At 44.7% G+C, this 22,894-nt stretch overlaps 1 protein-coding gene across 18 annotated transcripts in view; it reads right to left on the bottom strand.

The window, feature by feature from the left end:
* WDR27 (WD repeat domain 27) overlaps positions 1–22,894 on the bottom strand; it is a 246,485-nt gene that overhangs the window by 168,684 nt on the left and 54,907 nt on the right. For 14 of the 18 annotated variants that reach the window (XM_070461527.1, XM_070461538.1, XM_070461528.1 and 11 more), the window contains 3 exons: positions 20,005–20,102; positions 17,911–18,013; positions 8,208–8,306 (listed from right to left, as the gene is read on the bottom strand). In XM_070461527.1, coding sequence (XP_070317628.1) covers positions 8,208–8,306; positions 17,911–18,013; positions 20,005–20,102 — 300 coding nt within the window. Of the gene's footprint in view, positions 1–7,776; positions 7,980–8,207; positions 8,307–15,038; positions 17,561–17,910; positions 18,014–20,004; positions 20,103–22,894 lie in introns of those variants that run through there. The other 4 variants (XM_070461531.1, XM_070461535.1, XM_020880609.2 and 1 more) reach the window with 4 other exon arrangements.

Here is a 22,894-nt window from a genome sequence, read left to right as displayed (position 1 = left end):
CATCTGACTACAGCAGGGGGGCTCGGCTGGAACCCACCCGGCTGGTGCAAGGCCCTGACCAGACCCTCCCAGCTTCTGGAAAGCTCTCTGGCCCCTGCCTCCCAGCCTGTTGACACCTGGCTTCGACCTGTGTGCTAGCCGGGCTTGGGCACCGCTGCCATCCTGTGAGCTCTTGAAATAGTTCCAGTAAATGAGCAGATACACCTGGTGTCACTTAAGTCGGCAGCACAAGGCCACTGCTCAGAGCCGAGGCTGTGGACGCCCAGGCGCCCGACAAGCTGGCGGACACACACCGTCCGCCGCTGTCCACGCTCATGGACGAGCTCAGAGCCTCTGGAGTCACAGCGAGTCCCCACCCCACCTTGAACCTGGCAGGTCTGGGTACTTCCTGACTAAAGTCACACATAGGAAGCACAGCAGTCTGTCGAAATCCACACTCAAAAAAAAACAAACAAACAGAGACCCATTCTCCAGGACGCTGCCTTGCTGGAAGGCACGGTCCTGTGAGTCACTACAGTTAGAAAGTTACAGCCAGCCTGTCCGCCAGGTTCACTGCGCCCTCTGAGGCTCCAGAAGACTGAGGTCTGGGAGAGGGACCCTCACGTCACTTGATCGGCTACACGTGGACTGACATACCAGACAAGACCTTCACGGTGTTCTTGCCCCCAAAACATGCTGCTGCATTCGAAGAAAAACAGGACTATTTTGACTGGGAAGGCTGATAACTTTTCACCGAGGCCACTGTGACTTTTGAACCTCCAGGAGGGGAACCTCATGCGCGCACCACGCACGCAGCACGCGCACGCACGCAGCACGCGCGCATCACGTCCTGGGGGCAGGGCTCCGCCTGGGGGCCCCCTCGTCTCAGGCGACGAGACAGGTACACACGGCCCAGAGAGTGAGCATGCCCTGATGAGGCCGCCACGGCAAGCCCCAGCCTCGCCAGGTTTACGTCAAACGGCTGTACCGTAGCGCGATTATCACACAAGGCAGGCAAAGTCTGCCCCCAAGGTCCTCACAGAGAAAAACCAGAAACACAACATTCTCACCACTCACTCTCCTGGGACTTTAGGTCCCCTCCTGGAGCTTGGGATGAACAGACGCACACACGACCTGATATAAAACGGATAACCAACGAGGGCCTGCCGCACGGCACAGGAACTCTGCTCACTACTCTGTGCTCACCTACATGAGAGAAGAATCTGAAAAAGAGTGAAAATATCTATCTGTGTAACTGAAGCGAACAGGAACTAAACAGCTTATTGATGAGGGTGAAAGAGGAGAGTTAAAAAGCTGGCTTGAAATTCAACATTCTAAAAACTAAGATCAACTAAGATCATGGCATCCAGTCCCATCACTTCATGACATACAGATGGGGGAAAAGTGGAAACAGTGACAGATTTTATTTTCTAGGGCTCCAAAATCATTGCAGACAGTGACTGCAGCCATGAAATTAAAAGACGCTTGCACCTTGGAAGAAAAGCTATGACCAACCTAGACAGCATATTAAAAAGTACAGACATTACTTTGCAGGCACAGGTCCATATGGTCAAAGCTATGGTTTTCCCAGTAGGCATGCACAGATGTGAGAGTTGAACCATAAAGAAGACTGAGCACCAAATAATTAATGCTTTTGAACTGTGGTGCTGGAGAAGACTCTTGAGAGTCCCTTGGACTGCAAGGAAATGAAACCAGTCAATTCTAAAGGAAATCAACCCTGAATATTCATTGGAAGGACTGATTCTGAAGCTGAAGCTCCAATATTTTGGCCATCTGATGAGAAGAACCGACTCACTGGAAAAGACCCTGATCCTGGGAAAGATTGAAGGTGGGAAGAGAAGAGGACAATAGAGGATGAGATGGTTGGATGGCATCACTGACTCAATGGACATGAGTTTGAGCAAACTCCAGGAGATACTGAAGGATAGGGAGCCCTGGCGTGCTGCAGTCTCAGTTCAATTCAGTTGCTCAGTCGTGTCTGACTGTTTGTGACCCCATGGACTGTAGCCCGCCAGGTATCTCTGTCCATGGGGATTCTCCAGGCAAGAATACTGGAGTGGGCTGCCATGCCCTCCTCCATGGGATCTTCCCAACCTAGGGATTGAACCCAGGTACTCCATATTGCAGGAGGATTCTTTAGCATCTGAGCCACAAGGGAAACCCAAGAATACTGGAGCAGGTAGCCTATCCCTTTCTCCAGGGGATCTTCTTGACCCAGGAATCGAACCAGGGTCTCCTGCATTGCAGGCAGATTCTCTACTAGCTGAAGCCCCAGGGAAGCCCCAAATCAACTATACTTCAATAATTTTTTAAAAAGCAGTTGATAAATATCACTGTTACAAGATTTGCCAGCTGGTCCTTGCCCTAACACCTTCCTCCTGCCTCTTTCCTCTTTAGAGAGTGGCATATAAGAAGCAAAATGAAACTGGAGAAATGCTTTCTTTAAAAAAAGGTCATCAGATTTCTGTTTGGAGAGTTTAGGAGAAACATCTCAGCCACAGTCTGTGTGCTAACAGTGTGGACACTCAATACTGGGAGCTTCAATGACAAAATAATATTTAATATACTTGGTCTTACTACGAATCTTTAAAAAAGGCCCACAGTGGCCCAGGCAGAGGGCAGTCAGTCGGCATGGACATGAGGCAATTGCTGGGCTCCTTCCCAGCCCCCGGACAGAGCAGGAACCGGGGGGACTGGGAGAAGCTGGGACAGGGCTTCACACGGGTGGGCTCGGATTGGGCAGCGCTGCAGCCCAGGGACGTCTGGAAACGTCAGCTCCGCTAGGGGCTCCCAGCATCAGTGTGAAGGGACCGGGGATGTGAGTCTGGCTGCAAGTGGACAGTTGTGCATGTTTTGGGACAGGGACCTGAGGAACCATTCAAATGCATTTCCCCACAAGACAAGAAGTCCAGGTGTAGGAGCTAAGGTCCAGCGCACCCTGACAAGACTGTCTCTGTGGGGGGGACAGGGCAGGTTTCTATCCCAGTACCAAGAACATGTGAGCTTCAAAGTAACAGTTAGGAATAAGGAGAGGAGCTAGGTTCTACAGAGAAACAGAACCAGCAGGACAGATAAGGACACGTTATAATGAGATTTATTCCAGGAGGGGACCCATGTGGAGATGGAGGCTGAGAGATCCAGGATGGCTGGAGGGGTCACTCAGTGCAGCCTGAGGGCCAGGGGGCTGATGTCTGAGGCAGGAGGAGGCGGACGCCCTGCTTAAGAGAAGGGAGGAATTCACCCTCCCTTCCACGGTGCGCGGTTCCAGGCCCTCGGCAGTGGGGTGAGGCCCCCACTGTGGGAGGGCAGTCCTTCCACAGTTCACCAGCACAGATGCCCCTCTCCTTGGAGACCCTCCAGACACGCACAGAAACAGTGTTTCACCAGGCGTCTGGCCTCCCTCACCAGTCATGAGGACATAAAATTAATTATCACAGGAGCTGTCCTTAAGTTCTTCCTAAATATATAGTTCTACTTCTACGGCGACTTCTGGAAGTCGGCACAGAAATAAAAATGGAATAAAATGGAATCAGCTCAGGACCCCAAATGGGGCCCCCCCAACACTCTCCAACCAAAAATGAAAATTGTAACATCACAAAAAAGCATCAGCCACAGACATTCGACTGCAAAAATCTGGAAGATATTTTCCTGTAACCACAAGACTAAAGGACGTAGATTGAGAAACAAATGTTGGCGTAAACACACACCACCCTCTGAAACAATGCAACTGTACGGGCAGGATGAAATCCCGGGCAGCCCCCCGAGCCACACAGGCCCCCCAGCTTGGAAACGCAGGACACGGGGCGGCCACCGGATTTTCAGGGCCATCTCCCGACCAGGAACTCACTTCCCACGTCAGTGTGAGGCTGCAACTCCATCAGTAAACAGGTAGCTTGACAAAGACAAGACAAGCAATGGGCCCGGCTGATCCAGGAGACGTCAGCATACAAATTACAGGGAGGGGAAGCGGTACGCAGAGAACAAGGCGGCCGTGCACAGACAGAAAGCACAAATGCACTCAGCCCGCTGAAACTGGTGGGCCTGAGGCCATGGAAAACCCATCCTCAGGGTGCCGAAGAGAGAACAGAGGGCCGGAAAAGACTGCTTTCTTTTTTCCAGGAAAACAAGATCAAGATGGCTAAGAGACAGAGAGGACTGGACTTCTCAATAGTGCGCGTTCCTGAGGAGAAACAGGGCGGGGTGATTTCAGGATTCTTTGTGATTCCTGATGATCTGCAGTAGCTGACAGGGAATGAACTGTGCTGTTCAATATTTATGCTTTGCTGTTTCATTTAGGATTTCGAGTCTTATCAAAAAGTGAAGCTGAGAGTAAACACAGTTGCTTCATGTCAGGTCCCAAATATGCAAACACGTCTGTGTGGGACACGGCCCCACGCTGTGCTCAGGCACTCAGTCATGTCCGACTCTTTGTGACCCCACGGACTGGAGCCCACCAGGCTCCTCTGTCCATGAAATTCTCCAGGCAAGAACACTGGAGTGAATTGCCATTCCCTCTTCCAGGGGATCTTTCCGACCCAGGAATCGAACGGGCGTCTCCTGAATTGCAGGCGGATTCTTTACCAGCTGAGCTACCAGGGAAGCCCATGGCCCCTTGACTTGGGTGTAAATCCAGGCTGGAGGCAGGCAGGATGCCCCTGCCCAGGGCCGTGGATGCTCACGCAGGAAGGCCTCTTCCCAGCACTTGCTGGGGAGCGGAGGCTCTGTCACGCTGCAGCCTCTTCCACCAGCACAGTCCCTCAGAGGAGATGCTGATGCACAAGGACCAGCCATGCAGACAGGGCGCTGGGTGCTGGACACCACGGCAACGGGGGTCTCGATGCACCATAGCGATCTCATGCAGAAGAAAATGACCTGCAGCTCATTTTCATTTGTAAATTTTCATCCAACCTATTAATGTTTAAACTGTAAGACCTAGTTTCCTTAAGTCTTTCAATATCTTATTTAGCACATGTAGAACTCGAGTAGATTTTGACCATCACATGCAGAGTGGCCTTCAATTTGTGTTGACTCCACTCATGATGAACAGATTGAAATCCCTTAGTCAATGATTTAATATAATTTAAATTCTTTTAAAATTATTGATTCTTTTCAAATGTAATATATTACATTTCTTTAAATTACAAAAATAAAAAATTTTATTTTGGGGGGCTCCAAAATCACTGCAGAGTTGGCAAAGTAATGCCTCTGCTTTTTAATATGCTATCTAGGTTGGTCATAGCTTTTCTTCCAAGGAGCAAGCATCTTTTAATTTTCTGGCTGCAGTCACCATCTGCAGTGATTTTGGAGCCCAAAAAAATAAAGTCTGACACTGTTTCCACTAAACGTTTCCCCATCTATTTGCCATGAAGTGATGGGACCGGATGCCATGATCTTAGTTTTCTGAATGTTGAGCTTTAAGCCAATTTTTTCACTCTCCTCTTTCACTTTCATCAAGAGGCTCTTTAGTTCCTCTTTGCTTTCTGCCATAAGGGTGGTATCATCTGCATATCTGAGATTATTGATATTTCTCCTGGCAATCTTGATTCCAGCTTGTGCTTTATCTAGCCCAGCGTTTCTCATGATGTACTCTACATACAAACACCTTAAATACCACTTATTTTCTGATTATTCCTAAACTTATGAAAGTCTATTAAGAGTGCAGGCATATGTACTTATCTGTATATTTAACTATAATCACTGAAGAAACAATTTCTGATCTACAGTGAGTTGGAGCTGCATTACGGGAGAGCCAGCACACACATCATCACAGTCAATTTTAAATTAAAAGCTGCAACAATCAGTAAACAAAAAGATAAAGATATGAAGGAGAAAAACAAATAATTTACAAATGAGAAGAAAAAACCTGAATATGTGATAGCATATGATATAATGGGTAGTCTCCCTAATATTCAAAGAAATTGAAATCAAAATAATGGGACACTGTTTCTTGATAATGAACTTAACAAGATAATCAAAGTGTTAACAGCTGATGCTGGTGGGGAAGCAAGCAGCACTTTGAAAAATGTTTGTCTGTATTTATCAGAATCCTTTCAAAGTTTCACTATTTTACTCAGCTCTACTGCTCCTGATAACCCTAGTTACAGAAAACGCTGTGTACACAGAGATGTACATCAACACGATAACATCAAGAACAATTCAAATGTCCATTATCAAAGTATCAATATCTTAAAGAAAAATAAGAATTTTCCAGATTTCCATCCCTTTACTCCCCTTTCCCCAGACACCAGCTGGCCCGAGGCAGGGAGGACAGAGGTCACGGCGCCGCACACACATCCCGTCACTGCTCCTGGTTTTTCCTCCGCCGGGTCTAAGCCACACCTGGAGCTGGCCTCCACCTGTGTCCTGTCTGTTTGCATAAACAGTCTGAGGTCTCTCACATTCCTACTCTATTTCTTGGGTAATGTTAGTGACGTAGTTAAATGAAACCCTATAAAGGTGGGAAGACCAAAGCAGAATTTTCCATAAAAAAACCCACATGGCACAGAAATGGAAAACGGAAAATAAACACCTACTTAATACCCTAAATATCCACTGTCAGTAAGAAAGGGCTTTTATGTTACCTTTCATCTAGGCTGTATTCCATTAATTATTTTATAACTGACATCAGGTAAAATGGATGCTGTGATAGCAACGTAAGATCCCTTGGGAGACATGAAGTCAAGTTGTATCTGTGACTGCCGGGCACCCCAGCAGACGTGCCCACCTCTGTCTTCGCGCGCAGCGGCTCTCCTCTGCGGCTCACTCGCACGTCTCCTCGCCTTCCTCCCCGCGGGGCCGCGGACCCGCTCCCCGCAGCCTGCATGCTCCCTCTCTCGTCGTCTTTGACCTCCGGTTTGAATGCCCTGCATCATTTTGCTGGAAATCACAGTCTTGCTTGGCAACCATTGCAGCCGGGATAGATTAACTGTGAAGTTAACCTCCACCTCAACAGTGAAGCATCTTAAGACGAACACACCACCTTCTCTAGACCCAAAGCTGACCACCCGCCCCAGACCACACTGGACCTGGCCGCCCAGCACAGCTGCGCATCCTGGCAGGACCGCAGCGGGAAGCGTCCTCACAGACCCTCAGGTCTCGGCAGCCCTGTGGAGGTCCCGCTACCCGGCAGCCAGTAGGACCCCTCATCAGTGTCAGAGCCCTTTGCTCTGAGTCACATGCACTGTTGGAATCATTTTATCAGTACAAGTATAAGCTTCTTCCAAAAGACTCACAAGTCTTACTTTGACACCTGAGCAACATCAATAATGAAAAAGTCTACTCTGGGACCATATCTAGCAACTTATTCCAAGGGACTCAAAACTTCAATTTCTGAAAGGGGATAATATCTCTCCCAATTAAAATTAATTTACAAAGAAAAAAAACCAGCCATGGGATCTGCCTCCTGGCTTCCCCCAAAGCTATGCAGCGTCCCTGGAACAAAGCTGGCACCACCCCGGGAGTCCGCGTCTCCTTCCTGACCAGGAGATGCGGAGGCTAGTGCCCACTTTGCTAATCCTCATGAATGCGCCCTTAGATGCGGTCTGGACTGCGGGAACACGGCCAGAAGGTCTGTGGAGCCTGCCAGCTGCCCCCTCAAGTCCAGCACGGTCTTGGGCCTGACCAGCACCAGAGCCACCACAGGGCAGCCAGTGTTGACCAGACAACCAGAGACACAAACAGAGGCGGATCTAGAGTAAGAGATGTAAGCAGTATTAAATACTAATGAAAATTGAGTATTTGGGGATTCTGATCCCCCTCTGTATTTGAATAACAAGATCATTCACTTTTCTGGGTTTACTTGTAACAGATATTACTTTATCCTAATCCCTTCTCCTAATTAAGATTCTTTACATTTTGTGGCTCTCCTTCTCCCTCCAAATTCTTTTCTGGGGAATTTCAAAATCCATTCCTTACTTCACTGTACTTGCTTTCCTCTTCCATCTTCCTGTCCACGAAGATCTCCTTATTTTTCTACATTTCTGTTGAAGCAAATGTCCATTGGCACAGAATGACAAATACTTTCATTGTAAAATGAAAAACCCTCCATTCCTCTTCCTCCACAGTAAAGGTAGCTTTTCAAAGTTCATCTCCCTGCGCTCAATGAAAACTAGCATGTAAACTTAAATATGATAAAATTATACCCAAACACAGCCTGACAGATACAACAGCTGTGACATGAGACTTGTATGAAACAGAGGAAGCCGTACCTGAGCGGCGGCCGGGCTGAAGGCCACAGCGGTGACCGTGCTGGTGTGTCCTGCAAGTCTGCGGGAGAAAGTGCTGGAGCTGGTCTCGTACACGTATGCCTGGAAGACAGAATGCACAGATGCGAGGAATCATGCAGAGCGGAAGCAAATGCCCCAGCTGACCAAGCATCAGAGCCGCCTCCGGGGCAGCTGACGACACACCGCCTGAGCCACAGAAGCAACGTCGTGAAAACATGTTTTCCCTTTTCCCTTTGAGACAGTTTGCCATCTTCACGAATTTACATCATACTTTCTATTTTCTGCCATGAGCCTCCACAAAACCCTGTGAACAGATTTAAATACATGCTCATGTGTGAGGATTTTTAGTAAAGGGTTTTCTATTTCAACCTTCTCTGAAAGTCCTAAATTGAGGGGGAAAATCTGTTTTATTTCCCTTTTCCATAAACTTGAGAGAGAAATGTCTATACTTTGCTTCCTACTAATCAGCTTGGAGTTGGAGCGATTCAAACATTTAGAATTTTCTCCAAGCAGTTGATGAAATGAAAAGTAAAAACATACATTCCTCTCTAATTGTATTACTATATTAAAAGATATATGTGTGGAGTCACTAACGAATGCTTCATTTTAGGGATAAACTCTGGTTCCCAGGGGTGGGAGAACAATTCTAATTATTAAGTAACAAAATGTGCCAACAAGTATTATCTAAACTCCACTGATAATTAAGACAAGTGCCATATTGCAGAAGAAAGACCTCAAATTTGATTCCATTTCTCCAAAAATAATCAACTTTAATGTACCAATGAGTCCTTCACATTTAGACTTCTCAAGTGATCATGTCATTGGCTAAACAGTGGAAGGACTGATGCTGAAGCTGAAACTTCAATAATTTGGCCACCTGATATGAAGTAGTGACTCATTGGAAAAGACCCTGATGCTGGGAAAGATTGAAAGCAGGAGGAGAAGGGGTCAACAGAGGATGAGATGGTTGGATGGCATCACCGACTTGATGGACATGAGTTTGAGCAAGCTCTGGGAGTTGGTGATGGGACAAGGAAGCCTGGCGTGCTGCAGTCTATGGGGTTGCAAAGAGTCAGACATGACTGAATGACTGAACTGAACTGAAATAGTGGTGTTATGATAAAGTCTACACATAGATGTTTTATATATTCTGAACTAAAGTGGAGAAGTAAAATGTCTGCCTTTTTCTCCTGGCCCAAAGATGCATTTATTTGAAATGAATATGTTTACTTAACTCTGAGACTTCTCATGTAGCTACTAGGGTGAGACCCAAAGACAACTTGAGAATATGCATTTCTAACAGTTCCCAGGGGAGACCCCACTCTGAGAACCACAGGGCTAGAGTAACCATGACATTTGTACAGTGTATCTCTGTCCACAAAACACTTCACAGTGGCCACATCAACCACAGCTGGCCAGGGTGTGAGTATGTGAGACGTTAACACGCCACACGCTACTGAGGAAAGCGGTCGTGAAGGGAGCAAGCTGCGAGCACAGCCATCAGGCGTCCGCACTGAGATTTCTGACGACACCCTTCCCAAAGGGCTCGGGCCTCCAGAGTCCCTCTAGCCTCATACATGCTTCAAAACCATCCTTGCTGTCTCTTGCCCGCACAGTGAGGGGCGCTCTCATTAATTCCGCAGGCTTCTCAGAGTCAGGGCTCCGCTCCTGTCTGCTATTCAGGTTGAGTGGGTGAGGGAACGACAATGACCACGCCTCTGCTGCATCCATTATTTCCAACCACAAGATGCCGAGATTAACGACGAAAGCAAACACTCAGTGAACCTAACTCGGATATCAATTTCTTCATGCCATCCTCTCTCAGTTCAGTTCAGTCACTCAGTCATGTCCGACTCTCTGTGACCCCATGAATTGCATGCCAGGCCTCCCTGTCCATCACCGACTCCCGGAGTTTACTCAAACACATGTCCATCGAGTCGGTGATGCCATCTAATCATCTCATCCTCTGTCGTCCCCTTCTCCTCCTGCCCCCAACCCCTCCCAGCATCAGGGTCTTTCCCAATGAGTCAACACTTCACATGAGGTGACCAAAGTACTGGAGTTTCAGCTTCAGCATCAGTCCATCCAATGAACACCCAGGACTGATCTCCTTTAGGATGGACTGGTTGGATCTCCTTGCAGTCCAAGGAACTCTCAAGACTCTTCTCTAACACCACAGTTCAAAAGCATCAATTCTTCGGCGCTCAGCTTTCTTCACAGTCCAACTCTCACATTCATACATGACCACTGGAAAAACCATAGGCTTGACTAGACAGACCTTTGTTGGCAAAGTAATGTCTCTGCTTTTTAATATGCTGTCTAGGTTGGTCATAACTTTCCTTCCAAGGAGTAAGCGTCTTTTAATTTCATGGCTACAGTCACCATCTGCAGTGATTTTGGAGCCCCAAAAAATAAAGTCTGACACTGTTTCCACTGTTTCCCCATCTATTTGCCATGAAGTGATGGGACCAGATGCCATGATCTTAGTTTTCTGAATGTTGAGCTTTAAGCCAACTTTTTCACTCTCCTCTTTCACTTTCATCAAGAGGCTCTTTAGTTCCTCTTCACTTTCTGCCATAAGGGTGGTGTCATCTACATATCTGAGGTTATTGATATTTCTCCTGGCAATCTTGATTCCAGCTTGTGCTTCTTCCAGCCCAGCATTTCTCATGATGTACTCTGCATATAAGTTAAATAAGCAGGGTGACAATATACAGCCTTGACGTACTCCTTTTCCTTGAACATCTGGAAGTTCACGGTTCACATGTTGCTGAAGCCTGGCTTGGAGAATTTTGAGCATTACTTTACTAGCATGTGAGATGAGTGCAATTGTGCAGTAGTTTGAGCATTCTTTGACATTACTTTTCTTTGGGATTGGGATGAAAAGTGACCTTTTCCAGTCATGTGGCCACTGCTGAGTTTTCCAAATTTTCTGGCATGTTGAGTGCAGCACTTTCACAGCATCATCTTTTAGGATTTGAAAGAGCTCAACTGGAATTCTATCACATCCACTAGCTTTGCTTGTAGTGATGCTTTCTAAGGCCCATCTGATTTCACATTCCAGGATGTCTGGCTCTATGTGACTGATCACACCATTGTGATTATCTGGGTCATGAAGATCTTTTTTGTACAGTTCTTCAGTGTATTCTTGCCACCTCTTCTTAATATCTTCTGCTTCTGTTAGGTCCATATCATTTCTGTCCTTTATCGAACCCATCTTTGCATGAAATATTCCCTTGGTATCTCTAATTTTCTTGAAGAGATCTCTAGTCTTTCCCATTCTATTATTTTCCTGTATTTCTTTGCATTGATCACTGAGGAAGGCTTTCTTATCTCTCCTGGCTATTCTTTGGAACTCTGCATTCAAATGGGAATATCTTTCCTTTTCTCCTTTGTTTTTCGCTTCTCTTCTTTTCACAGCTATTTGTAAGGCCTCCTCAGACAATGATATTGCCTTTTTGCATTTCTTTTCCATGGGGATGGTCTTGATCCCTGTCTCCTGTACAATGTCACAAACCTCTGCCCATAGTTCATCAGGCACTCTATCAGATCCTCTCTAGAGTCTTACAAAAAAAATACAATTATTGTCCCAATTCTACAGGTAAGGAAACTGGAGTTTGAGGTGGGCGCTCTTCCCAGATCTTGCAGCTGCAGGAGCTGAAACCAGGTTGGACACCATAGCTGCCTCACTCCAGCATCTGAGCTCCTCGCCAATAAACTGTGCAGGTCTTCTGGAGCCTTCACCTCCTTCTGCATGTTCCATATCGTGTGTCAGCTTTGATGTATCATTTGTCACCCTAACTGTAGGTTGTGTGCACATGTGTGCATGTGTGTGAATATGTGTTTATATCTGTGAACATCTGTGCATTTGCTGTGTGCATGTGTGTGCACATGTATCCCTATGTGTGTGAATACACGTGTGTACATCTGTGTGCCTCAGTGTTTACATGTGTGTGTGTGCCTTGGTGCATGTGGGCGAACATTTGTGTGCATGTGTGTGCATCTGTGTGTACATGTGTACACATGGGTGCACATGGGTGCACTGTGTGCAAGTGTGTGTACACATGGGTTCGTGTGTGTGTGTGTGTCTGGTGTAAATGCATATGCATGCACATGGGTGTGCGCATGTACATCTAGGTCCACATGTGTGTACATCTGGCTGCACATATGTATGTGTGTACATCTGTGTACACGTGTGTGTGTGTGTCTGGGTGCATGAGTGCATCTGGGTGTGTGTGTGCACGTCTGTATATTCTGTGTGCTCATGTGCATATATGTCTGTGTGCACATCTGTGTTCATGTGCATGTGTGCGTACAGCTGAGTGCACATGTGTGTGTGTGTGTGCATGTGTACATATGGGTGCAGGTGTGTGTACATCTGGATGCATTTGTGTGTGTGCATGTTTATGCACATCTGGATGCACAGATGTGTGTATATGTGCACGCCTGGTGTCGTGTGCGTATATCTGGGTGCATTGTGTGTATGTGTATCATGTTTATGCACATCTGGATGCACATATGTGCATATATGTGTATGCCTGGTGTGCGTATGTGTACATCTGGGTGCATTGTGTGTATGTGTATCATGTTTATGCACATCTGGATGCACATATGTGCATATATGTGTACACCTGCTGTCGTGTGTGTGCATCTGGGTGCATTGTGTGTCCATGTGTGTGCCTGTGTGTGTGTGCACACCAAACATTTGGTGCTCAATTGTTCAAATGGTACCGCTGCCTTGGAAGCTTCCAACAAAATTAAACCTACACCAGCCTTTTGACCCAGCAATCTCATGGCTCTGTACACACCCAAAAGAAATGAAAACAGATGTCCATAACTGCTCTTAGCAACTTTCTTCAGAAAATTAACTGTACAACTACTTTATGACCTGTCTATAAATATGTCAATAAAATTACAATTTTTGGAGGAATATACACCACATCCCCTACATACAAATGAGTTGCACTCTAAGAGTGCATTCATAAGTTCAATTTGTTCATAAGTCCCACAGTCAGCAAAGATATGCAACTTACACAATCAGCTGTACAGTACTGTACTGTAATAGGTTTATAATACTTTTCACACAAATAATACATAAAAGCAAATACAAATAAAGAAAATATTTTTAATCTTACAGTATAGTATCTGAAAAGGTACAGTACTACCAGCTACATTGCCACTGCTTCCACACTTGCTTCTGGACATTCCGTTTAAATAAAGATAATGGACTGCTGTATTCTGCACAAAGTTCACAGAAGCACAGCCACGTGCAGAAGATGCTCTCACGTGACAGTGTACACCTGACATGTGACCCGATCTGTGTGACTGGACAGGCCAATGCACGCTCACATCTTTGAAAGTCCACAGCTTGAAGGCTTGTATATAAGGCACTCGCTGTATTGCATATTTCTATACATATGCTGCCCGTGTGCACGCACACACACACACACACACACCCGCTAGATTCCTGGCTCTGGAGGAAGGGAGAAGCAGATTTCTAATCACCAAGGATATCTCCATGATGCAGTTTTAGGGACTGAAAATCACTAGAACCAAACTGAAGTGAGACTGGGGCTTCAGGTAGCAGGTGTTCAAAGGAAACGAGTCACTGTTTCTAAGTTTCTGAGTTTAAGACAGCCAGGCCTTCAGGTGACGCCACGCAGCTGCCACACTCAGGAAGCAGGAAGAGGCTGGCATCAGAGACTGACGTTTTTTCAACTTGTGGTGCATGAACAGCTTAGATCATGGTTGAATTTACAACAGAAGACGCGAGAAGAGTCAGAGAACAGCTGGACAAGTGTTTGAAGAGAAGCAACCAGAGCGAAAGATTCCAAGAGACAAGAAAAGGTCAGGGAAAGGAGGACTGGAGGTAACAGGGCTAATGCTAGAAGGAGTCTCAGTGCGATGTGTGACAGACACAACTACAAAAGTAAGTTAAGTGCAAGCTTATGGCTTACATTAGTATTTCTAAGGCCCAGAGAACTCACCTGTGGGCTTATGGAAAACAGGTCGAGAAAGAGACAGAAAGTTCTCTGATGTAACAAACAGTGCCTGGAAGGTCAAGAGTGGATGCGCCCAGGCAGCTGCAGCAGCAGCCAGCAGAGAAGGAGGCAGCCCCTGCGTGCTCCCTGCCCTGACGGACCTCGGACAAGGGCGAGCACAGACACGCAGCTGGGGGGCCGACAGGCAAAGGGCAGCTCCCCGCACTCGCCGGCACGGCTCGATGCTTGAGCGTCTGCTTCCGTCAGCTTCTGTCACAGGATTATCTCTTGTTGAGAAGTCCTTCCTGAGACTCCTCATTTTTACCTAAATCCAAATGGGAACTAACACTGGCCTGTGTCTATCTGGAATCTCAAAATGCACGGAAGATGACACAATGGTACTCGTTGTGAAGCAATTCTAAGAAGAGTCATCTAAGAAATGGGCTTCTGTGTTCTACATGAAAACGGCATGAAACGAAACATATCTTTTAGGACTTTCCTGTGGATAATAATCCACCCGCCAATGCAGAGGACACGGGCTCGATCCCTGGTGTGGGAGGATTCCACATGCCACCCGTGTACCACAATGACCAACCGCTGCCATGAGGAGCCCGTGCGGCAGAAGGAAGGGCAGCCCCACTCACCGCAACCAGGGGAAGCCCGCGCGCGGCAACAGAGACCCAGCACCGTCAGAAAAACAAACAGACTTTAAAAGAGAGGAAAACAAAGAATGAACAAAGGGGACAAACAGAAAAAAAATAAAATAATTTGATAAATAGATTAAACATATATTTTCACCCAGAAGGTTCCTGAGTCAATGAAAACAGCAGTGTGCAGGTCCCAATATCAGAAATACTTTATTAGCTACGTACTTATCACAAGCTGTACTTCCTTCCACACAGTGGCAACGACCCGTCCAAAAGGACAAAGTGTACTTTATGTAAAGAGTGGAAAAGTTAACAAGGAATTCTGCAACTGACTCAATTTTATTACAATCCATGGCAAGGACAAAATGTCTTAATTAGAGGTAATAACAGTTATTGATTCATGAAGCAACTTCTCCCCATTAAACAGAAATAAATGTTAGGTAAAATGTGCTAAGAAAATAAAAGAAACTGAAAGAAAACCTGTATAGAATAAGTGTTACTCTGAAACTAAATCAATCCCTGGGAAAAGGGGTGAGGAAAAACGAAGCAACATTTTTCAGGCAAAAGATGAGGATGTGGCACAAACCACAAGGGTGCTGGAATAATACTGCTCAAAAATATTTTCACAAAAAGTGTAAGGGACTGAATGTACTACTGAAAAAGATCAGGGTTTTGCAAACAGGACTAGACCAATTCATTACAACTGTTTTGTAATTCTGTTGAACCGTATCCGTGAAGATGAAGTGTCTTTCATTTTTCATCTCACAGGATTCTAACATGTGTCCTTCATTTTCCCTTTCCCCGAATTAACCCCACAGAAGAGAAAAGAATTGCAAACAGAAGTGAATTCTGTATTTCTGAAGCTTCTAATAATTATATGGTCCACGGGGGAATCAACTGTCAACCTAAGGACATTTACTTTGCTTTTTAAAATATTTCCAAAGATGACATTTCTCAGAACTGTGCACATTTCTTCAGATCACTGAATTTTTATTTAAAAAAAAAAAAATCTTTTCTCAGAAGACCAAAATAGTCAAGGTTTAATACAGAGTGCTATTTAAAATCTCACTGAGGCAGAAACGCTGCCTGCGTCCAGGAAGAAGCAGAGAGTCTGTTAGAAAATGTTGGTGACGCTGCTCTGGGCTCTCCCATCAGACCCGAGGCAGACACACGACGTTCTTCTTCTCTCATGGATCCCCACCCAGCCCGGACAACAGGAACTGTGACAAGCGAGGTGACAAGCTCCTCCCACAGAGGCAGAGCATGCGCATCACCAGACGGCCCCGACTGCGGGTCTAACCGTCGGTGTCTCCTTCTCAAGGGAGAAGCAGCCCCATTATCTGGAAGCAAATCCCGATCAACCCGGTCTCCAATAACGGCTTGGTCTTCCTCAGCATCTGTGGACCTCGGATCAAATATGCAACTGCTTATCTGCGAGTGTCCTTTAGTTCATTCCCTCATTCTGATTTCTCTGAAAAGGTGATCCTACGATGAAATAGAGGGGCCATGGCTTTAGTGTGATCCCGAAGAAGTCATCATGGTACAGTCACAGCTTTCTGCACAGTAAGATTCAAGCGACATTTCTGAAACACAACCACGCACATGTATTATCCCCTCTTCCCTACAGCAGGCACCTCCGTGCGCTACGGCAGATAGAAACACCACGGATCAGGGAACGGTGATTCCCACTGGTACGGAGAAGAACAGCACACAGACGCAGGCTCCCCTGAGCCGAGCGCCCCCTTCAGTGCCCGGCCCGGCCCACAAGGAGGTCGTGAAGGGGCTCTTGCAAAGGTGAAGTCAAGCTCATCCACGTCAAGGAGCTCCCGATGCCCGCGTGTGGCCTTGCATTTGGAAGTTTTTCAAATACGTGCAGAAGTACAGAGAGTTACACAAGGAGTTCCACACACACACAACCCAAATACAACATTATTAAGACTTGCTATACTTGCTCCAAGTGTCGTACCTTTTTTCTTTGCCTTTCTAGTTTTTGCGGTTAAAAAGTATGAAGTATCTTGAAGCGAACTGCAAAAATGAGTCCTATGTATTTTGTAAGTGTTTAAAAACATGGGCATTTTACACCTAACTGCACTGCCATTTTTACATCTAAAATAATAATAATTCACCGATATTTACTACCCAGTAAATACGAAACCTTACCCAAGTATTCTCAAATGTCTTTTAACAATTATGTGGGTTCAATCGGGATCTAGTCGAGATCTGTACGTTGCTCTTATGTCTCTCTATTTTGGAGCAATCCTTCCTCTGCCTGCCTCTTTTTCATGCCATATTGTTGTTGAAGGAACTGGACCAGTGTCCTGAAGGATGCTCCGTATCTAGAATCTGTCTGTCTGCTTTTTTGGACGCCCTTTCAATTTCTTCCATTATCCTGTGTATTTTCTCTTAAGCCAGAAGTTACCTGCAAAGACTCAGTTAGCTCTGGCTCCCCTGTTATCAGAGGACTACCTCCTGGTGAAGACTAACGTGGTACACACCTTAAAAGAGCATCAGTGACACGCACTAACATTTCAACGCTTCCATACTTAAAGACGTTAATGGTGGCCAGAAGGTCCAGGTTGTGACAGCAAGATGCCCCTGGGAGAGTTTCCCATCAACCTTGTTTTTAATCATCCTGATGACATTTAGCGTAAGCTCACCTTCTCAACATGGCTCACGCGCACATGCAGCAGTGCTGAGCCCAGACGCCCTGTTGACAGAAGAGTCCACTCCCACTCGTCCTGCGCAACTAGCCCTGTGCCGCTGCCCAGAAGCTCCCATTCCCCCGCCCGAGCTTCTGGCCCCACTTTCCACCGTCTGCCTCTATGAGTCTGCTTTAGGTTCCTCATATAAGTAGGCTCACACGGTATCTGCCCTTCTATGGCTGGCCTGCCAGACCTTGTATGTGATTGCTATTTAATACCATTAGGATGTCACAGCCTCAGAGCACTGGCCCATAGTCAAGATTCTGTCCTAACAGGCAGCAGTACTGACTGTCTCCCCAAGAATGAGTACAGGATCTCCGCCTGAAGACCAACACACAGCCACGGCAGCACATACATGTCTGTCTTCAGCACCACAAGCCACGAATCGGCCACAAGGGCTAAAGGCAATTCCACACGGGTAGCCGCGGTTTGGATGTCCTTCAAAACGGCGCTCACACCTACAAGGAAGAAAAAACACCAAGAGAAAAAAGTATTTCTCAATTTTTAACATAAATTATTGGAGGAAGATACTGACTTGTCTTGACAAAAATGAGCAAACTAACAGTGAAACAACATCTTTATATGTGAGGATTATTGATGATAAATGGTGAGGCAGGTTATTCTGGACACCGTTTAAAAATAATGAACACACTTTTAAAATCATAAATTCACAAAAACAACAAAACTAACATTAAATAAACTTTTTATACATGAAACGTATACAAAAGTCACAAAGGATAGAAACAGAGGGTTTATACTTGATTAGTGAACGAAGAAGAAAACAGAGGCAGTCTGCTACTATTGTCTTGTCGCACACACAGATACAGAGACAGATGTAAGTAGTTATTCTATTTTGTTAGATACATTATATAGTCAATGTCCGTCTGCCATAACTATCAGGACATTTTAAGGAATAGAATTATGTGTGTGTGTATAAATATATATATGTATATATGTATGTGTGTATATCACTGTGTGTATATATATTTGTGTACACACATATATATATCCATCTCTCTGTTACATGTATGCACCCATGTGTGCATGTATATACATATATATACACACGTATTTTTGTATACATATATACACACACACACATCTAACTGTAATATGTATGTATCACTATGTGTGTATATATTTGTATACATATATATGTACATCTCAACATTCAGAAAACTAAGGTCATGGCATCTGGTCCCATCACTTCATGGCAAATAGATGGGGAAACAGTGGAAACAGTGTCAGACTTTATTTTTCTGGGCTCCAAAATCACTGCCGATGGTGACTGTTGCCATGAAATTAAAAGACGCTTACTCCTTGGAAGGAAAGTTATGACCAACCTAGACAGCATATTAAAAAGCAGAGACATTACTTTGCCAACAAAGGTCTGTCTAGTCAAGGCTATGGTTTTTCCAGTGGTCATGTATGGATGTGAGAGTTGGACTGTGAAGAAAGCTAGTGCCGAAGAATTGAAGCATTTGAACTGTGGTGTTGGAGAAGACTCTTGAGAATCCCTTGGACTGCAAGGAGATCCAACCAGTCCATCCTAAAGGAGATCAGTCCTGGGTGTTCATTGGAAGGACTGATGCTGAAGCTGAAACTCCAATGTTTTGGCCACTTGATGGGAAGAACTGACTCACTGGAAAAGACCCTGATGCTGGGAGGGGTTGGGGGCAGGAGGAGAAGGGGATGACAGAGGATGAGATGGCTGGATGGCATCACCGACTTGATGGACATGGGTTTGAGTAAACTCCCGGAGCTGATGATGGACAGGGAGGCCTGGCGTGCTGCGATCCATGGGGTCGCAAAGAGTCGGACTGGACTGAACGACTGAGCTGAACTGATACATACATCTCACTGGTACATGGTCATATCACTATGTGTGTATGTATTTGTATACATACATATACATCTGACTGTTACATGTATGTACCCCTGTGTGTGTATATTTATATATATATATACACACACACATACTTTGTATACATACATATACACACACATCTACCTGTATTATGCGTCACTGTGTGTGTATACATATATTTATGTACAAATAGATGTATACCGCACTGTTACATGCCCATCTCACTGTGTGTGCACATGCCTGCACACACTCATATACATCTCACTGTTACATACATGCTCACTGAAGTCCAACAGTGAAGTGATCAATTAGCTGCCTGTGCATTTCCAGCAATCAGAGGTCACGTGTGACATGCAGCAGAGGAAAGACCAGGATCTGCATTTTTATCATTCCAACTGTGTGACCCTTTCTGTGCATAAACCAGACATTCCTTAGTCAGTGTGAATAGATTCACTACAACCTTGTCATACTTGGAAAAACAAGCTCAAGTGGAGTTTACCATGAGCTTTAATTAAAATACACTCTATGGGGTCTGTCTGGCCTCACCCCCAACTGCAACCCGAAAAGCAGAAGGAGCCGCACCTCAGGGTCCTCAGGTCCCAAAGCTTTATCCCGTCACCAGTGGCTGCGGTCGCAAAGAGATTATAAGCCTGGGATTGCTGGGTCGCAAATGATGACCCCTGTAATTATAAGGGGAAAATCAAGGCATATTTTTTACAGGTTGAATTAATAAACATTACACTATTCATATCTAACAACACTGAATCTAAAGAAAGAAATTAACGAATAGCTTTTTTATTTATAAAAATTTTAGCATTGGACTCCAAAAACTTCCTATGAATAATTGCTAATGGAACATTTTGATCTTAAGAACTACCGATGTATGTTTTCTCTATATGTAATGCCACGGAAGTTACACAACTACAAATGGCAAAAGATCAAAAGAGTGGTAATAATACACCAAAGTTTTTAAAGTGTAGGTCATAAGCCATAGTCAATAAATTATCTGAAAGATGGTCTTAATAAGGCATTTAAAGCTTGAGGTCAGTTATTAGTTTCCTACTTATCAAACTGTGCTTATCAATCCCTGAGACTCCCTGAGCAGGTGCCTGTGTCGCTGACTTGGGTGAAATCCAGCTCGTGTCCCAGCAGACGCCGACACTTCCGAGGACCTGCCTCTGGTCTGGTCACCGGGCCCTCAGGACCCTTACCTTCTCCAAGCTGCTGTCAGAAGTGTGGCCATGATTTTCAGTGTCTAGTGGATTGAAACTGAACTCCATCTACAGAGCCATCTGGCCCCAAACATTACTTAAATATAATGTGGTTTATAATAATTTCCATCTTCCTACTATATCAAGAATATCCAAACATTAATGTTAAGACAAATCTAATAAAGTGTGTCCACAAGCATTTATGCTTAAAATACCTGCAAGTGATTCTTCATTTACAAACAGGAAACAAAGGCTTATATAAATTCAGTGACTATAAAAACAAACAAATATGCATTGAGTCTTAACTGTGCACCCACAGCACTCTGAACACTTCACATTTCCTCCTCTTAGCAAACTTGTGAAGTGTCAGCTATGTTGCTCCCTTTTTCATATGAGAAACCTAACACACAGAGGGGTCCCGTCATTGCCTCCCAGTTACCAAGATGAGCACAGCACAGTGATCCGCACACTGGAACTGGGCTAAGACAGCTTGACAACTCATAACACAGAAACAACAGGCGTTCAGCAAGTATGTGGCGGTCACCTACTGAAAATGGGTGCTCTGCAACGCCCTGAATGCAAAAAGAACAAAGCACAGGTCTAGTCTAACAGAGAGATGAGTGTACAGTTACAAGAGCTTACAATATTGCTAGCTTCCTGAAATTGAACAGTAAAAAATGGGAAAAAAAAAAAACAAATAATATACAGAGGTCAAACCTTTCAAGTGGAAAAAAAGAATTTAGAAACATATCTGATCAAGTCAGTAGACTCTGAAGGAAAAAAATGAAGCCAAGAAATATCATGATAAATAGAAAGTGAAGAGTTCTTTTTAAAGATTGAAGAGAAAAACAAAATAAGATCAACTGATGAGTCATCATAATAATTTCTAACAGAGTAAGCCCAACAGATAAAAGAAAGATTGCTAGTTGGATTTCAATAAAAACACTTAAACTATATTAATTTTAACAGTTGAAAGTAAAGGGTGGGGGAAAATAGCATATGCTAAGTAAAAAGAGGAAAGATTGATTGTAAAAATATTAAGCAAAATTAGAAATAAGGCAAAGTACACCTTATTAGACTAGAGCTCTCTTCAAGAAAATCAGAGACACCACGGGAACATTTCATGCAAAGATGGACTCAATAAAGGAGGGAAATGATATGGACCTAACAGAAGCAGAAGATATTAAGAAGAGGTGGCAAGAATACACAAAAGATCTATGCAAAAAAGATCTTGATAACCCAGATAACCACGATGGTGTGATCATTTACCTAGAACCAGACATCCTGGAATACAAAGTCAAGTGGGCCTTAGGAAGCACCACTACAAACAAAGCTAGTGGAGGCGATGGAAATCCAGTTGAGCTATTTCAAATCCTAAAACACGATTCTGAAAGTGAAAGTACTGCACTCAATATGCCACCATATTTGGAAAACTCAGCAATGGCCACAGGACTGGAAAAGGTCAGTTTTGATTCCAATCCCAAAGAAAGGCAATGCCAAAGAATGCTCAAACTACTGCACAATTATACTCATCTCATATGCTAGCAAAGTAATGCTCAAAATTCTCCAAGCCAGGCTTCAACAGTACATGAACCATGAACTTCCAGCTATTCAAGCTGGATTTAAAAAAGGCTGAGGAACCAGAGATCAAATTGCCAACATCCATTGGATCATCGAAAAAGCAAGAGAGTTCCAGAAAACATCTACTTCTGATTTATTGACTATGCTAAAGTCTTTGACTATGTGGATCACAACAAACTGTGGAAAATTTTTTAGAGAGATGGGAATACCAGACCACCTAAGCTGCCTCCTGAGAAATCTGTATGCAGGTCAAGAAGCAACAGTTAGAACTGGACATGGAACAACAGAGTGGTTCCAAATCAGGAAAGGAGTATGTCAAGGCTGTATATTGTCACTCTGCTTATTTAACTTATATGTAGAGTACATCATGAGAAATCTTGGCCTGGCTGAATCACAAGCTGGAATCAAGATTGCTGGGAGAAATATCAATAACCTCAGATATGCAGATGACATCACACTTATGGAAGAAAGTGAAGAAAAACTAAAGAGCATCTTGATGAAAGTGAAAGAGAAGAGTAAAAAGTTAGCTTAAACTCAACATTCAGAAAAGTAAGATCATGGGAAAAAAATGAAACAGTAATAGACTTTATTTTGGGGGGCTCCAAAATCACTGCAGATGGTGACTGCAGCCATGAAAATAAAAGACACTTGCTCCTTGGAAGAAGAGTTATGACCAACCT

The sequence above is a fragment of the Odocoileus virginianus genome, chromosome 34, assembly GCF_023699985.2.
Source record: "Odocoileus virginianus isolate 20LAN1187 ecotype Illinois chromosome 34, Ovbor_1.2, whole genome shotgun sequence".
In the NCBI taxonomy this organism is placed as follows: Eukaryota; Metazoa; Chordata; class Mammalia; order Artiodactyla; family Cervidae; genus Odocoileus; species Odocoileus virginianus.
The sequence above is the reverse complement of the archived record's forward strand: the minus strand, read 5'-3'. Positions and strand labels throughout refer to the sequence as shown.